The sequence below is a fragment of the Medicago sativa genome, chromosome 7 (genome assembly GCF_051527215.1).
Source record: "Medicago sativa cultivar Bolivia chromosome 7, Bolivia_mono, whole genome shotgun sequence".
Taxonomy (NCBI): Eukaryota; Viridiplantae; Streptophyta; class Magnoliopsida; order Fabales; family Fabaceae; genus Medicago; species Medicago sativa.
This window is the reverse complement of record NC_140755.1, coordinates 15,854,009-15,872,654: the sequence shown is the minus strand read 5'-3', so window position 1 is coordinate 15,872,654 and position 18,646 is coordinate 15,854,009. Positions and strand designations below refer to the sequence as shown.

General features: G+C 33.2%; 1 protein-coding gene, 2 long non-coding RNA genes and 1 pseudogene across 3 annotated transcripts; 3 read left to right on the top strand and 1 right to left on the bottom strand.

Annotated features, from left to right (window-relative positions):
• Nucleotides 1-1,555: 1,555 nt before the first annotated feature.
• LOC146904579 (uncharacterized) lies at nucleotides 1,556-2,853 on the bottom strand. Its single transcript, XM_085728320.1, has 2 exons — nucleotides 2,841-2,853; nucleotides 1,556-2,313 (listed from the first exon to the last, which is right to left on the bottom strand). The coding sequence occupies exons 1-2, from the start codon at nucleotides 2,851-2,853 to the stop codon at nucleotides 1,556-1,558; spliced, it is 771 nt and encodes a 256-aa protein (XP_085584446.1).
• A 221-nt stretch (nucleotides 2,854-3,074) lies between these two features.
• LOC146904578 (diaminopimelate decarboxylase 1, chloroplastic-like) lies at nucleotides 3,075-9,858 on the top strand (annotated as a pseudogene).
• A 539-nt stretch (nucleotides 9,859-10,397) lies between these two features.
• On the top strand, nucleotides 10,398-12,688 carry LOC146904577 (uncharacterized). The gene is made up of 3 exons (XR_015019351.1): nucleotides 10,398-10,807; nucleotides 10,931-10,972; nucleotides 11,389-12,688. It is a non-coding gene; the product is annotated as an uncharacterized LOC146904577 (long non-coding RNA).
• Nucleotides 12,689-13,118: 430 nt separating this feature from the next.
• On the top strand, nucleotides 13,119-15,001 carry LOC146904576 (uncharacterized). Its single transcript, XR_015019350.1, has 4 exons — nucleotides 13,119-13,632; nucleotides 13,776-14,013; nucleotides 14,131-14,225; nucleotides 14,691-15,001. It is a non-coding gene; the product is annotated as an uncharacterized LOC146904576 (long non-coding RNA).
• The last annotated feature ends 3,645 nt before the right edge of the window (nucleotides 15,002-18,646 follow it).

Here is an 18,646-nt window from a genome sequence, read left to right as displayed (position 1 = left end):
CCTGAAGTAAAGTCCCCATTTTGACAACCTTGCTATCTCCATTTCAAAAGCAGCAACAGAACCTTGACTCTGATACATAAGTTAAAAGAGATGTTAACTCACAAACAGGATTAAATAATAACTATCCTTTAAATAATGAGTTTAATTTTGATATATTGTCAGTGTAAAAAGCTTTACAACGTCAGCAAATCGCAACCAACCATGTGACTTTAGAAGTAAGTTATGATTACAGGTCATGCTCTGCATGGGATACAATTCAAGGGAACGAACCATCAGTCATGGCTGGTAATGGACAGATTCAATGGATCTTGGAAAGTGGGGCGTCTCATCACACGATCCCGTCTTCCTTCATACTAGAGGATATAAGTGTATATTGACAATGTATACAAATTAAATCCTTAAATAATAAAAACTAATAGTTGTGAATATTTTCTGGTGTGAACCAGGTATTCTCTATGCGCAACTTCAGAAACCAATCCCTCAAGTCGCATAGGATCACAATGGATAACAAATCTCTCCCTCAATAGATTTAACATTACTACATTCCTAGGACTGAATTCAGACCCAAGGTCTTCGGTTAAACGGGAAAATATCTCTTACTATCTCATCAAAATAATCTTAGGTCATGATAGCTATGAATATTAAAGATACACAACCATCATTATATACAAACCTAAAAGTCCTTACAATAACTAAAAATCACATGAGAACAAAGGTATGAACCATTCATGTCCATGCATCTCTTGCTACCCCAAGACTGACGATTAGGACAGTGAAAATATAAAAAACTGAACCGTAAAACAAACTGAACTGCACTGAAAGAAGAAAACTGTTTTTGTGACTTCATGAAGTAAACTGGGATTTCAAAACACAATTCACCAACTGACACCTTAATCTTTAGTTCGATTATTTACGAAATTCAAAACATACATGGCATTAACAGTTTGGTTTACGGTAAACGAAACAGTCCGGTTATAAACTGAAACCATGGTGCACCGAAGCAATTAAACCATTCAGTTCAATTTTCCTAAACTATATTTCTGGTTCAGCTCAGTTGTTTTCGAGAACTGAACTATTCATCGATTGAATTTGCACATTTTTCCAAATGGGTTAAATAAGCTTCCTTCTTTTCTAAGGCTGCTTGTTATGATTAATTGAGTCATTTTCTTGTCTAAGAACAAGAATATTATTTATTGGTCCTGCAACATTCAAAAGATTGACATTAAATGTAAAGAATGTATGCTTAAGCACACTCAACGTTGAAAACAAATGTGATTAATACTGCATCCTGAAAGTGATTCAGTCATGAAAACGAAACATGCCAATAGGGTCTAAACTAGAACAAGTACACCCGATATGAGCATGCAGGTTCGATATATATAAACGCAAATCAAATCCAATCCTAATATGGCATCCATTCCTTTTAAAGGAAGACAAATCAAATAAACATGAAAGAAACTCTCTTAGACAAAAAAAAAAGACCAAGAGTGCACACTCGGAAGAACACACTCGGCAGAAGTAAAGGAATAAGATGCATAAGAGTCAAATATCACAACTAATAACGATTGTTGGTTAAGGAAACATGTTGGCGTTTCAGTTGGCGTTCTTCTTGATCCTTCTTCAAGCTCTCCTCTGCAATGAAACTCTTGTGCACTAATGCGGCATATCTAGTGAACTCAACTGGGCCTATGTTTTTTCTGATATCAGGCCTTAGTCCCCGCTCAAATCGATAAATCATCATCTTCTCTTCTGGGGCATAATACCTAGCTAACTCTTCGAATTTGGCCACATACTCCGCCACTGACATACCTCCTTGCCGAAGATCCATAAATTCTTCTCTTTTCTGTTCTGGTATAAACTTTGGAAAATACCTATCAAGGAACAATTCTTGAAATTTTTCCCAGTTCATTGGCTTTCCCTTAGCCATCAAGCAGGATTTTGCCAAGTTCCACCAATTATTTGCTGCTCCCTTAAGCATATATGCAGCAAAAGTTACCTTTTGTTTGTCCGTGCATTGCACAACTTCAAAAATCTTATTCAATTCATCTAGCCAAGATTGGGCTTCCAATGGATCGTGCCCTCCGGTGAAAGGTGGAGGCTTGAGCTTGTAAAAGTCGAAGAAGACTCGATTCGGGGCTTCAGGTGGAGGAGGTTGAACTAGGCCATCGATTTCAGCAAGGCGATTCACCAAATTAATGGCAACGGCTGTTTGTTCTTGGATAACTTGCATCATCTGCTCCCAACGGTCTTCATTAGGTTTCTGCGGTGCTTGAGCATTTCTCCTAGGACTACCATGAATTCGCTTCCATAATTCTGCATAAAGTGCACAGATATTAAGTTGATTAGTCCTGGATTAGTTAAAATGTAGACTGTTGTGCACAAATCTGGTTGTATTTGTCTTTAATTTCTTACCAATAAATTTTTTTTTACAGTAAAACAACATCATACGAAAGTTAAACATGCAAGCATTAATATCGACAGAAACATATCATGAAACTTGTTTCTCCAATCACAAAACCTATTCTATTTCTAAAAAATAAACACCTTCAAGAATCAAATCATTAAGAGATATATCATTCATCAATATCAACAACACATTCAAATTATAAATGAAAAAACAGAATAAGAAACTATACTCAATTAACATTCATAGATTAACAATAACTAAATTTTGAGAAAGAAAGTGTCTCTCATACCAAGGTTAGGAAACGGAAGAAAGATTTATGGAAATCTGAGTTGTTTACTTCTCTTTTGGTCTCACAAGTCACACCTCACTCTCTAGGTTTTGAAACCTCTAAACAAAGTTATTTTGAATATGAAGTGATTATAGTGTAACCGACCGTTAAATGCCATCATTAGGCGTGGTTTGGTCAAGCAGGCATAATAGTGAGATATCAATTTTATTTTCTATAATTTATATGCATTTAAAATACTAGCATGTTTGAGAGAATTAAGATTTGGCTAAAGACCAATGCCACGTTCATAAAGGAAAGACAGTTACAAAAATTTGAAAAGGGGTTTTAGAAAACCTCATTCTCAGACTTTAACGAGACGTAGGGTTTTGCATGATCACCATGGCAGGCACAGCACACGTCCTTTCTCACACTTGTTCTCTTCCTGTATCCCACAATCACTCATTCCTCAAAAACCCTTTACCCCAAAACCTCATTCTCCCTCTCAAACCACGCATCCTCAAACCCCTTGTTTTTAAAGCAGTTCTATCCCCAGAAAACACTCCTCTTCATCCTGCTTTCACCAAGTCCCGAAGATGGGTATTTATACTGCGAAGGTCGCAGGGTAGACGAGATTATGGAATTAGTTCAAAAACAATCATTTTATCTGTATAGTAAACCACAAATTACTAGAAATTTTCAACCTTATCAAGAGGTTATCAAAATCGGGACTTTACTTCAAGTCGAAAGGGAGTAGCAAAATCGGGACTCGTAAAATCGCAATTAAAATCGAAGGATTTCACTCAGGGACTTTTGTAGAATCGATATAGGATAGCAAACTCGGGACTCGTAAAATCGCAATCAAAATCGAGGATTCTACCAAAACAAAACAATGTTAAATATATGTTATAAATTGCATATAGTCATAAATAACTAAAGTTCAAAGTCCTCAAAATACATATACATAAATGACTCAAAGCTAGATACAAATATTCTTTAGTAGTCATAAAGAATGAAGGAAAGTGTGGGGGAAGTGAAAGAATGAAATTTTTTGGCATTTAGGGTATTTATAGAACCGGTAATGGATCCAAATCGGGTCAATTTACGAACCGGATCAAAAATTGACCCTTATAAAAGAATGAACAAAATCCTTCAAAATCCATCAAAATCCTGCGATTTTGAACGGATTTCACGATTTTGTGCGATTTTATGCGATTTTGATAGGATTTTGCCTGTTTTTGGGACTTTGCTATGGATTTGAGTCGTTGAAGCTACGCAAAGTCGCAAAAACCAGGATTTTGGGACTTAAGTCGCGATTTTGATAACAATTGGAAGGGTTACCTTCCATATTAAGGTTATGCTGTTGAGGCCAATAATAATCACAGCATTCTCCAACATTTGAAAAGCTTGAGTTCTGGTGCTGTGCTTGCTAATGGAAAGGACCTTAAACGTGCTCTTCTTGCTGGATTTGATCCCACAAAGTTGGTTCACCTTTATCACATTTCATTTTTAGTTAAAATTACTTAAATGTGTTTTTTTTTTTAAGCTTTTGATAAACGTAAATTGGTTTTTTATGATTCAATATTTTTAATCAACTTGTTTTTGTAATTTTTATGATCTTAATTTTACAATCTCAAATTACTTAACCTATAGTGTAATTATATATGAACCCAATCAATTATGTCATCCCCTGGGATTGGCCTGCTAGTGAAGGCTTGGTACCACCTAAGAGTGTGCTCCTCTTTAGGTCTCGGGTTTGAATCCCCCATGTGCCAACAATTTCTGTGTTGGGCTAGTTCAAACTGAGTTTTGCTCTTGCCTAAATTGGGTCATGTTTGATAAGAAGTTTTAGTGTAAATTTTTCAATATGGAAATTAAGATTAGAACCTGCATGCCTCTGGTTCAGTTATTGTTTGGCGATCTTTTCATCAGTTATTCTTTTCTGTTGTTGAAAATTTATGAGACTCTTAGTGTATTTTTTGGTGGTAATCTGAATGAATAGGTGTATCTTTCATTCATATGAGAAAACCTTGGAGGATTTGGTCTTGGCTGCCGAAGCAGGTGTGTTTGTCAACATTGACTGTGAGTTTGACTTGGAAAACACCGTGGCGGCTGCAAGAATTGCTGGAAAGAGGGTGAATATTTTACTTCGAATTATTCACGAATTAGATCCACGGGTATATTTGTTTTCCACTTTGAGCTTTTAGCATTTTTTTGAAAACTAGGTGCTATTTTCTTTTCATTTATTTGTAAATGGTAAGCAACTGCATCACGGACAGATTCAAAGAAGTTTCCAAAGGATTGGTGAATTCTTTGAGTTATCTCAGTCTATGCAATATCAAACAAAATTGGTTAAAGGAAATCTTGCAGTTAAGAATCTAGAAATAAGTTCCATTGGTAGAGCAAACCAAAATGAGACTAGGGCCATTAAATCGATATATAGCTTACGTGCATGCTCTATGATTTGAAGAAGCTTTCCTGTTTAAACAATTAAGGCTGTCATGCAATGGAGTTTGTATCCTAGAATCCCTTAGTGGCGATGCCTGTTCAAGTCATGCTAAAGCCAATGAATTACCTCAACTCACATTCAGAAAAATTCAAGGCCAACACAGTGTAAAGTGTCAAATACAATCGCCGCTTTTCACAATTTTAAAGATCAAGGTTAAAAAACTGCATTATGGAAACAACTCACCGGACATTCATCATGGTCTTTCCTTGTAGGATGTAAAACTCTGCCACCTCTTGAGAATTTTAAGTTCCTGTTAGAAGCACTGAAAAATGTACAAACACAAATGCTACATCATATAACGAAACAGCAGAAAATGATAACCACAATTGGTCTAGAGGCATGTCTGGCAGTAGGTTAGAAAAAAATCACAATGACACCGTGATTTTGTTGAAACTACAAAGTGTAGCTCGCTCGCAATACAGAGGCTTTCTCTAAAACTTCTCGTGAACCTAACATAGGATTAAGGTGAGAATATTGGATATGACAAACATCAGAAGAGCATCTTTAATATACTAGGAACTAATCAGGGGCGGATCCAGACTTTAGGTACATGTGGAGCTAAAATTTCAAAGAAACAATAATGCAAACTATATTAAAAATAAGAAATAATGTTGTTTGATACAATACATTACAATGAAAATCGTTTTACTATCCATTTGTTGAAAATGAGTTAAAATGACGTCATTGCTAATTGTTAAAAGAACATCTTTTTCTATATATAAGTTACAAGACGGTCATTTAGCCACTGATCACCCATTTTGTTACATAGGTTACTCTTCACAACTTTCATATCTGAAAAAACATGTTCAACACTTACAGTTGCTACCGACAAGAGCAAAGCCAACTTCAAAAGTTTATAAATCATAGCAAATGTGTTGCAGTTATTTGTTTCCACAAGTTTTGCACAAAGATTAAAGCCCTTTCAACTTAGCAAATTTTGGGTCAGATCGAACCTTTGTAACATAATTCTTAAGTTGAGTGTGTAACGCCACTTTCGGCACATCTATAAAGTCATTTGGATAAAACTCAATAATCCTCAATAACTTGTTTACATCAAATGCTGCAAATGACTTTGCAGGACTCAAGCATAAAACAGACTGTAAAAGTTAAGTATTCTACCGCTGCGTTTTATCTATTATAAAAAAAAAAAAAAAAAAAAGGAAAAAGCATGTGGAGCTATAGCTCCACATTGCCCCAACATGGATCCGCCCCTGGAACTAATGCAAATGAAACAATATTATATAAAAACTGTTTTTTTTTTTTTTCCCATTTGGAGCTAATGCAAATGAAACAAGAAACTAGGAACTAGAAACATTGGGATACATCATATATCCTACCTTGGTGGTGGTGGAATCGGAACAAGTCCTTCCAAAATGAACTTTGCCTTTTCCACTTGATAAAGGAGCATGACTTGACCCGAAGATTCTATTTTTCAAATCAATATTTGAAATAAGAGCATGCAAGGGTTGCAGGGGGGAAGTTTTTTGATGAACAAAATTCTCTTCAAATTATGCTTGGGTGCTTCCTTGATTCATGTTTTGCATGAGAAGGTAGAAGCAACACTAGAATTTGGTTCAGAAGGTGGCCGGCTGACACACTGTTCAAAAATACTCCTGCATGGTTAATATTTTGTTTTATAAGTATATTATAAAAATATCCAAAAGTTTTATCTTTGTTATTCTTAGTATCCTCATTTTGCTACCGGGTGGAACTCTAAACCTGACATTAGAGATGAGAAGCTGAAGTGTTTTTTAGATGCTGTCAAGGAGCATCCTGCTGAGCTAAAGCTTGTAGGAACCCACTGTCGTGTTGGAGGAACCATGAACGAGGTTATCCGAAAATGTCTTTATTTTTATGCTTCACCTATGTTCTTTGAGCAATGCTATATTTCTAGAAAAATAACATCAAGAATTCTTCTTTTATAATGCATTTATGGTTTGATAGGTCAATTAGCATTGTTGTACACGTGTTTTATCTTTATCAAATATAAACGTTGGATTGGTTTTTCTTTGTTATTTTTCCCCCCTTTCCAGGTAGAAATTTTCAGGGATCTAGCCACTATTACGGTCAACTACATTGATGAAATTCGAGCTCGAGGTTTCGAAGTTGATTATTTACATATTGGTTGTGAATATAGGTTTGGTTATGCTGTACACCTTCCTAAACCCAGAGATCTAATTGATACTGTGAGGGACTCTATTCATATAACTCACTTTATATTTGATCAAGTTTGTAATTTCTTATAAGAATAATAAGGAACACCGCTGAAGAATAGACATTGTTATTATTTTAATATATATATATATATATATATATATATATATATATATATATATATATATATATATATATATATATATATATATATATATATGTCCGCTTTGTTATTGAGAGACGCAGAGACATGAGATAACTAATCCATTTTAAAACTATTACATTTGTAAAAAGTACGTGAACGTATATATTGTTATTTATTACATACTTGGATCTAAAGTAGATTAAATTTTTGTTGATGATTCTTAGTTTTTGGATTCAATTCAACCACGCAAAACCGGTCTGTAATGCAAAGATTGTCTAGGCTTTATACATGTTGCATGTTGTTAGAGAGCTAGAGAGCTAGAACCTTGAGGACAAGGTTCAAGTGAACCCATCGGTAATGTTAGAGAATGCAATTAGGCTCAAATGGATAATTTAGATATTTAGTTTATAAGTAAAATAATGTTAGTCGATCTTTCCTTTGAAGTGTTTTTAGTTGGACCTTTAAATTAGGTCTTTAGTCTTTAGGCTCATTAGGGTTACTATCTTTCCTATATATAGTGTCTTTGACACAAAATCCAAAGGAATGAAATGAATGAAAATGTTATTTTATTTTCTTTAGTTCATTTATCTTTATTGTTTTTATTGCTATTTTTTATTTTATTTCTAGTAATGTTGTTCTAGCTCTCTAACAATGCCGACGGTTCACTTGAACCTTGTCCTGATCAAGGTTCATTCAGCACTCTCTAACACATGTCCAACAGATAGTTTCTAGGAAATGACTAGATGTAATATTTATCTAAGTTTCAGTCTATCCTGTGTTTCATTTGCATGTATATGTTATAAATCACAATACGCTTCTTTTTATCTACCATTTAATATCACATATATAGCTAGACATGTTCTTATTTAAATGTACATTTTACTTATTGAAATTTTTTATTTCCATGGCTGGAGTAGGTACGGGAGCTTGTTCTTTCCCGCGGTCTTAAACTCGTCATTGAACCAGGGAGATCAGTTATTGCAAACACATGTTGCTTGGTTACCCGGGTGATAGATGTCAAAACCGAAGGCTTTACAAACCATTGTTGTTAAAATCCCGACTTAAATCCTAAAATCCAGGATTTTGCGACTTTCTTCACCTTCAACGACTTAAATCCATAGTAGAATCCTAAAATAAGCAAAATCCATGTATTTTGATTGCGATTTTACGATTTCTTATAAACTAAGTCATTTATGACTATATACCATTTATAACATATATTTAGTATTATTATTTTTTGGTAAAATCCATCGATTTTGATTGCGATTTTACAATTTCCTATATCGATTCTACAAAAGTCCTTGAGTAAAATCCTTCGATTTTGATTGCGATTTTACGAGTCCCGATTTTGCTATTCCCTTTCGACCTGAAGTAAAGTCCCGATTTTGACAACCTTGTTACAAACTTTATTTTGACTGATGGAACTGTGAGAGAACTTGAACCATGTGTTTTCGCTGGTTCCGCGGTATAATTTGTTTAAGTACCTGCTGCAAGTCTCTTATGGCTTATCATGATTTAAAGCATTGATACTAGTTATTGACTGTTTTAATGTCATCTTGTTTTTATGCAGCTTATAGAGCTTGCTTCCCCTGCCCCAGCAAATGCTGAGATAGCAACTTTTGACATTGTCGGCCCTCTCGGTGAATTGCTAGTAGAATTACCAACTCCTGCCAAGGTACTATAATGTATGGATACTATTATAGCATTGTAATGATGACGACGACGGTGTTGTCAAATAGCGGTTATAGCGTTGCTGCAATTCCACACCACAATATGCTATTTAGTACAAAGTTTGTCAAAGAGCTGCTACAACAGCGTTATTATGGCACTATAGTGTATCAGAATCTGAAAAAACCTCTTTTTCTTTTGCAATCTGCAATTGTCAACGTTTGATAATGGTGGCAAGTGCAACGATGCAAACTTGTTTGAAGCTAGACTATCATCTAATACGTGCAGGGTTCTGGTCTGGCTGTTCATGATGCTGGTGCTTATTGCATGCGTACGTTACTTAGGATTCCAACAAATGAGTATTGGGTATGGACCTGCCTTTCTTCATATTTTTTTATTTTTAAACAACTCTTCATTTTCTAATGTTGTTAGACAAGCTATAGTATAAGAAAATGGTTTTAAGAGACAAGATATTTTGATAATCGTTAATGAGAATATTAATAGTTTTTCTCATGTTTTCTTAGAAATTATAATATTGCTTGTTGCACTTAATACTTGGAAATGATAATATATATTGATTAGCTATTCCATCTATAATTTGTCGTAAAGAATGCTTTCTTATCTTGTATATAATATTTCAGATTGAAGAAGATGGATCACTGAGCAAAATCAGAGACGTCGACTTCCGAAGACCACATGCATATGCATGATGCGGTTCTTTGAGGGCCTTTGAACTGATAACTTATCTTAGTTTTGGTTTTGTTTATTTGATTAAGTTATATTTAACATAGCATTTAATTTTTCTTTGATTGAATACTAATAATATGAATAAAGTATATATTTTTTTTATTACCATCTCATACGCGTTAACGCATGAAAGATGGTAAAATAAAAAAATTAAATGGAAGTATTTTTGTAAGGTTGCTTTGAAGTTTTTTGGATCTTGATGGGAAATTGAGATTTGCGTAGAAGTTTTTTTTATGAAATAAGATAAATAAGATTTTTTTTCTTTTATTATTGTTTCCTTTTCTACCTTAACAATGTAGAAGATTTTTTTTGTCAACCCTTTGGTTTCACTACAAGAAATTTGCCGTATAGCAACGGTCACCTTTAGTGACTGTAAAGAAATGCGTTGGTATAGATAGCATTGGGACCGAAATTGCAAGTCTGCCGTTGGTATAGGGTCTTGGGTAAAACGCGCCCCTATATATTTCAATACCTCCAAAACTTTAAACAATCCTGCTCAATTTTTCACTCTCTTCTAATTTTTTCACCTTTTTCTTTCTCTCAAACCACAAAAACTGCAGAACAGTTCCTCACCCAAAATCTTCTCAGATTCCAGATCGATTCCTTGAACTCCTTCCCTGAACTCAATCGCTCAACCCCTTCCCGTAACACTTCAATCCAAATCGATTTGGGGTTTCTTCTCACAAATCTTCAATCGATTCCAGATTCAGATCTATTCTAGATTTCTTCTCATAACCCTTTAATCTCTCATACTTGAACCGATTCTTGATTTCAGAATAGATTCATTCCAAATCTATTGCTACTTCCATCAGTTCCCTCTTCCTATTCGGTTACTGTCAGAGCTGGCTTTAACGGAGGTAACGGAGAACCCCGGTTCTCTACAATTTTCTCTATATATTTCAAGTTCAAAAGGTAATGTAAAAACCCCAAAATCTCTATTCTTTTGTTACAAAAAACTTATACTATTCTTTTGTTACAAAAAATTTATACTTTTAAACCTCTGCTAATTTGAAGAGATTCTTGAAGAAATTTCAGGTGAGAATAAGAGATTCTTGACCGCACGTGCTTCTGGAACTGGTGAGCTTAAATTGTTTCAAATTTATGTATATATTTTTTTTTATATTTAGAAGAGAAGTTTTGAGAAAAATATTAAACGTGGGGAAAATCAGTTATCGGTGGACTTAGTCATCCTTAGTTTTTGCATCAAGTCACTAGCATACACACCTCCCAGACCTAATCTGTCCAACTCACTTCACTAGTTAAGTCGGTTACAGCTTCTACTCACTCACACGATCTCCTCCTTAATTCTCTCAACTTCCTTCCTTTTATATTCTTAACCCAACACACTGACCTCAGGTCACTTCCGCATCATTATCAAACTCTCTCATTCATAAACCTTATCCTAGTGCAAGTTTGAGGTAAGAATAACTCCACAACCTTTCCTGTCAATACCTTCAATTCTGTTCTAATAATAGATTCTCTTTTATTTGAAGAATATTCACCTTCTGGGAAGCTTCGTAAACAACTCATTTCACCGTACCCAATTTCGTGGAGTTGGCTGTAGAATCTCCACAAAATAAAAACACACAAGGAAAGCACTTCGAGGTAAGGGCGCTTCCCCATACTAATCATATTAGAATAATGGTTAGGTATTATAGAGTAGAAATTATGATTCATAATCGTTTGAAGAGAGAAGAAATTTTAATTAGTAAATTATGAGCGGTGTTTGAACCTTAGAGAATGCTTGTCTCGCTAAGGTTGGGGTTTTGGATTCTTAGGAGCGGGTTAATTTCTGTTGTTTTTGCTGTGTTAGTTTTTGCCTGTGGTGCTGTATGCTATAGTTCCTACTGTTGTGGTTTGTTTTCTTTAGCATGGTAGGCAACTGTTTAGGTGCCTGCGTGGGATGCCTTTCTGCCCCTTGTAACCTCGAGTTATTGCCACTGCCTTGTGGTTTGTTCTCTTTCTTGAATATAATTAGTTGTTAAAAAAAATAAAATAAAATAGTAAAGTCTGAATATTTGTGAGAGATAAAGTTAATTATATTATATATGATTTTTGTGTATCATATGCCTTTAAATAAAACTTTAATTTCACTTATTGTGTTGACTGTTATGGTACGTGTTTGTTCACTGATATAGATGATATATAAGTTCCACTTCTGATGTAGAGGCATTATAGTCTAGTGCATAAGTTTTATGACTTTAGGAATATGGCTTTATAGGAATGTGGTTTTATTTCTTATATATATAGGATTTCAGGAGTAGTGGCATTCCTGCATGAATATACTAGCTATAAGATTCATATATCATATAGGAACATAAGTTCTAATTTCATTTCCTGTACATAGTAAATAGGTAGTGCAGCTAGATTTCTCTCCTGAAACTATTTTATTAGTTGATATATGTGAGGTTATGAATATTTATGTGGAGGGTACTCTATTTCAAATAGGTTAGGAAATTATGTTACTTGTCATAATGGTGACCGATATGTTGTTTTGTTTCCTGGGTTATTTAAAGTTATGAAAGTCATAAGGGAAAAATGTCTCTTCATTAGTTATAGGGTTAATTATGTTTCTAGTCCCTATAAAATAGCGACCTTGTAAGTTTAGTCCCTACTTAATTTTAATAGCATTTTTAGTCCCTAATTTTGTTTTTCTGCACTGAGTATTAGTCCCTACTCAATTCAAATTTGTTTAATTTATGCTTAAACTCTTAAATTTTTGAACAATTTTTTGCAGACATGTTTAGAACATTACTAAAAGTTCGTCCGCAAAAAATTATCGCAAAATTTGATTTCTACATCCAGATTTTATTACTTTTTATCTTTAACTTTTGTCGTTTTAAAAAATTCATATTTAATTCATTTCATGTCAGAAAATTCTAAATTTTAGTAAACGAACCTTTCATAGTGTTCTAATCTTGTCTCAAAAAAATCGTTCAAAAATTTAAGAGTTTAAGGATAATTAATCAAACTTTGTTTTAGCAGGGACTAAAATTATAAGTAATTTTTTTTATAGGGACTAAAAATGCTATTAAAATTAAGTAGGGACTAAACTTACAAGGTCGCTATTTTATAGGGACTAGAAACATAATTAACCCTTAGTTATATAAAGTTATACATACTACTAGGAGAAGAAATTATATGGAAAATAACAAGTTGATGTTTTTCGTGTTTTGTATCATGATAGGAATTAAGTTTTAGGAATTTATATAGATTACACAAAGTATATCTAATTTATTAGTGATTATTACACTATTTGAGTTCTCTGTGATTATTACGCTATTTGCATGGGTATTAGTGACACTAATTTATTACTTTTTTATTAGTAAAAGTGTCTCTTCACCCTGTAATGCATTTTTTTATGTTGTAGATAATTACTTTATCCCATAGTGATTATCTCTGAACTTCATTCGTTGGATAATGTTTGAAAACTTTGAGTTGTGCTTTTAGCACTATTAGGTTTCTGAGGTGATTTAACTATGAAGTTTCTTTTCATCTAAAGTTAGAGACCAGCACCTTTTTTTCCTTCAAGCACATATGTTGCCATGATCAAATTTTTAATGAAGTGCTTTGAGTCAGAGTTGGAGAAAAATAAGTCCTTAGAAGGATCGACTAAACTTGTGTCATTAGTCAAGACATTATGTGGTTCCTGGAACACTATGTCATTTGAAGGCTCTGTTGAGTTGCATGTCACTTCTTCCAAAGCATTACTTATAATTGGTTCACATATGCCAGAGGTCAGATGTTATAGTTTCTTTATTGCTTTCTTTTTATGTGGTGTGTTTGGTTTTGATTCCTGTTGGGGTGTTGTGTTTGTGTTTAGGGGCTGCATTTTGCTCCTTAGCAATTGATATGTCTGAAATTGAAATTATTATTGCAGGTTTGCTACTAGGCTGATAGGCGTTAAGAGAATGCTGAATTTCAAAAGAATAAGAATGGAGAGCACATTGAATCGAGCGTGGTACAAGAGAATTCCATTATACAGCTAATGAAGGTCTTGTCAATCTTATGTTGCAGTTTCGTGTCAATGCTTCTTCATGTTATTTGGCAGATCTTCTATGATCCATCACCATCACCGTCCAAAGAGAAGTTTTCACCAGAATATCAGCTCCAAAGAGGTATTTAAAATACAAATTGATTTATGAATGATGTTGTTAACTGAGTCATTAGCAGGAAGGGAAATATGTGTTGAAGAAAACTTGTTTAATTCTTCTTTTTTGATTACATGACTGCAGTTTGAAAGTTCCTTGAAGAATAAAACTACTAAGTTTCAAGCACTACATGTGAATTTTTACTTAGAGAAAGCCACTTCCTCTTCAGACCTTGCAAGGTACTTCCTATACCATTATCATCCGAGGTACTAATTAGCATTATTTTTTGTGGGGAGTTGAACTTTTAATACACTGAAGTTGCTGGTAGTATGATAATTTGCCAGCCACTAAAATATGTATTTGCAATTGCTATGAAATTAGGTGCTAAGGATACAATAGACCAAGTTATTTTTCCTAATTCTCTTTTTAGCTTTTTAATAATTGTGATTTGGAGATTTTGATTTTTGTCATTCTGATTGTGATTTGTTGTGCTGAGTTAATATTGATATTAAAATATGACCGAGATGATAGTGGGAAAAATGTTAAACCTACTTTTACATGTCATAGGCGTTTTTTTGTTACTGAGATTTCTTTTAGGATTGAGTGTATTTTTCTCCTTGTTGTGTTTTGTCATCGTAGGATGTAGGCTTTGTGTTGTGTGTTTTTTGTTGGATTCTAATAATTCTCTCTCTCCCATGTTGCAGACGAGTGAATTTGTTAAGGTGAGTGGCAGTGGCAAGTTTGAAGTTTACTTCCTTGCAGCATCCGCTGAAGTGTGTGCCGGCTTCAAATATGATTCAACGACTGTGTTGATAACATTCTCCGTTCCAGTTCCTTAAGAGGAGATGCTTAAATCGTTAATAGAAATCCGAGCTTAAGTCATAAATAGGTTGTATTAAGTTAATTCTATAAGGATAAGAGCTTGGTACCATGTAGCTTTGTTAGTTTGTAAGATTTTAGTTTCACATGTTTGTAAGACTTGTTAATTTGACAATATAATTGAAATTTTCTTTTATTTTGCTTTAAATATTGTGTGGTGCATATAATAAAACAGAGTAAAACTTTTGTTATTAAAAAACTATTTGGTTTAGACAAAGATATTTATTTGTAAAAAAAAAAAAAGACTTATAGCAACGGGCAGTCTGGTCCTATACCAACGGATATACAGGTTGGCTAAAGCAATTAAACAGGTGTAAAATGCCGTTGCTATAGCTCTGAAATTTTTAGCAACAAGCTAGTTATCCGTTGGTATAAGCTATTGGGACGGCACTTCTGCCGTTGGTATAAGCATAGTATCCTAGACGTCAGCAAGTGGGCGTTGGTATAGGTTTTATGACCTATACCAACGGTTTTTTGGACTTTTACCAACGGTTTATGCCGTTGTTAAATGGCAAATTTCTTGTAGTGTTTTTATGGAAATAAAGGAGGGACATCTAATAATTCGGAGTTCGGTTGGGTGGTTAGTAAAATTTGACCAAATATTATAAAATTGAACTCGGGTTCTTTTAAATAATACGTCATTTGTGAAACTTATTAATCACCTGAACTTAATTGCTTCATTGAAGATTTTGTTTTTTAATTGTAGAAGATATATTACAAGTAGTACTTTAAATCTTAATGATATACGAAACTCCGATTCGTTCAAAACTTCAAATAAAAATTAAGATTTAGTGAGAAAATTGACAAACAGCTTTGAAAGTAGTTAGCTTTTGAGTTAAATTCATTCATGTCTAACCAAAAATTTATGTTCCTATTAATCAGGGTTGTGTTTCGTAATGACGAGAAGCTAGCTTATACCTTGTTGAATTATCTTATAAGCTTGTTGGATCAAAACATGATGTGTTTGGTAACAAACTTTTCTCATGAGCTTATGGCTTTTTGTAAGAAGCTATTTCAAGTAGCTTTTGAGCATCGAGCATATAGCTTTTTATATTCTCTTCCAATTTTAACCTCATTAATTTAATTTTATTATATTTTTAATAAAAAAAACTACCCACTTTAGCATCTTGCAACATTATGTAAAAAAGAAAATTACTAAGCTAAATAAAAGTAAATGCAATTTTTTTTTTAAGGAAAAATAATCTTATATAGTTCAAAAAGTACATGAGATAAATAAATATATTTCCTTAATTTTCTTCTTTTTCACGCAACCGTAGCGAAAAAAATTAAAATTTCAAAACATAAACAAATTTCAACTAATTTTTTTCCTTTTTTTTAGTATAATTTCAACTAATCTTTAATAACGTTATTCCTAAAATATCATTGAATAAAATAGTTCAAAAAGTACATGAGATAAATAAATATATTTCCTTAATTTTCTTCTTTTTCACGCAACCGTAGCGAAAAAAATTAAAATTTCAAAACATAAACAAATTTCAACTAATTTTTTTCCTTTTTTTTAGTATAATTTCAACTAATCTTTAATAACGTTATTCCTAAAATATCATTGAATAAATATAGATTTACTTATATATCATTTTTTTATTTCAATAAAAAAAACCTTTTATTTTTATGACACAAATTCTCATAAAATAGAATTCAAAAATCATGAAAGGGTGCATGCTTGCTTCTCATTTTGATTGTGGTTTTGTGGAAATCGAAACCAAAGTTAATACTGGATTCTCATTTTGAGGTTTGGTGTCACTAGTAATGATCAGATCAAATAAATGTTAACAAGTGAACCCACTTGGGTTGGTCTAGTGGTATTGGCTTGGGACCTGAGAGTGTGTTGAAGTCTCAGTTCGATTCTCTCTGGTGCCAATTAGGGTGGGTTAATTTAACTTCTGAAAAAAAAGGGAAGAAACAATTCTGAAAAAAAAGGGAAGAAACAAAATTAAAAACAACAATTTACTCATGCCGCATAAAGTGAGAAAGAATTATTTACATTCTCAACCTATGTCACTCAAATGAGTCGATATGTGATACAGCAGGCAGGCTACAGAATCAAGCTAAGCTTATGATTAAATATTTAATAAGAAATTTAAGTCAATAATCGATTTTCTTGGTACCACCCAGCCAATTCAATTTCAATGAATGAATTTTCAAATTTAACCCAGTTATTATGAAAATTTTAATTGGATGAAATCTTTTGAAAGTCTTTCATTTGTTTATCATTATAGATTATAGATTATAGATATCTTTGAAAAAGCAATAGTTGTAAGATAGTTACGATCTTATAGCGATTGCTTTTTCAAAAATAGTTTGCTAATCATTCAAACTCTAAAGCGTTTGGCTCATGATAGTTGAATCGATTCAGAATTCTTTGAATAGTATCAAATAATTTATGGAAGCTATGAATCAATTTAATCTTTTGCCTGCATGCATTTGATTCGATTCAATCTTCATCTAAAATGCTATGAATTGATTCACTGTTCATACATTTCAACTTAATCATCATGTCAACCCTGATTTCAAGTTTTGCACTATCGAATCGATTCATAGTTCTTGTGATTCGATTCATTGGCTTTTTTTTCAAGTTTTGTATGCTTTTTTTGGCACAACTTGCTCCTATCTCACTTTCCTATATATACTTGCAAAAACACTCTAAAGTCTCTCTCTCTCTCTCTCTCTCTCTCTCTCTCTCTCTCCAAACTTTTTTAGATTAAAAACTTTTTCTAAGAACACATGTAGGATTTGAGATCTAGATTGCTAGGGTGCTATAGGGTAATTGTAAGTTTGGTTTCTTTCAAGGATCTTGATGGAACATCAAGTATCTAAAGCAAAAGGAGGCATTTTTCACCTCCAAAAGTAAAAGTAATTGTGGCGGTTGTTTCTCAAACAACCAAGGTTCAAGGGAATCGAAGAGGAGGCATAGCAAAGAAGATATTTTGTCCAAGAAGATCGAATGATTACATGCAAGCTTGAGGTTCAAAGATCTTGGGATTATCTGATTTCAAGAGAGCTTGAAGATTGGATGCTTTGTGTGATTGCTTGGCATAGAAAATTTAGAATCGGTTGGATTTGAAATTGAAGGAATCATTGTAATTATACTCTTGTAGACATTTTCAACATTTTAGTGGAAGTCCGTAGACGAAACATTTTCATCTACAAAGAGAGGACATACCTCTAACGAGAACGAAAAGGGGGAACCTTTATAAATCTCTAGTGTTTTCTTCTCCTTTACTCTTTAATTTAACAAAATTACTTTGATATATGATATTTACTGATTAGGCTAATTACCTTATGTTTGTGATTGAATATTTTCTAAAACCTAATTTTCAAAGATCATTGTTGAGATCAATACATCATCAATTCATTCGCCTTTCATATTGGAGATTAACTTGTTGATAATCTTTTCTCATATATCAAAGTTGTTAGTTTCTTGTGATAGTTATTTTTTTTTTTTAAGTTTAGGTTTAGTTTGACATAGTTATTGGTTTGTATATTATATTGTGCATTAATAATTGATTTGTGTATAACAATTCAAGTGTGAGTGTCTCGTTCAAATTGAATTGCTCTTTTCACATTGCTTATCCTATTGTCATTCGTATCTAGTCATTTGTATTTCAAAAGTTTCTTAAACCACCCCTCGAAATGTTTTTAAAGGGGAAAAGTTATTCACACTCCCTCCCTCGAGTTTATTGTTGTATCTTTTGAAAGCATATAATTGAATAGAGAATGAATTCACACCTTGAGAATATCAATACTTGAAAATTCTGTT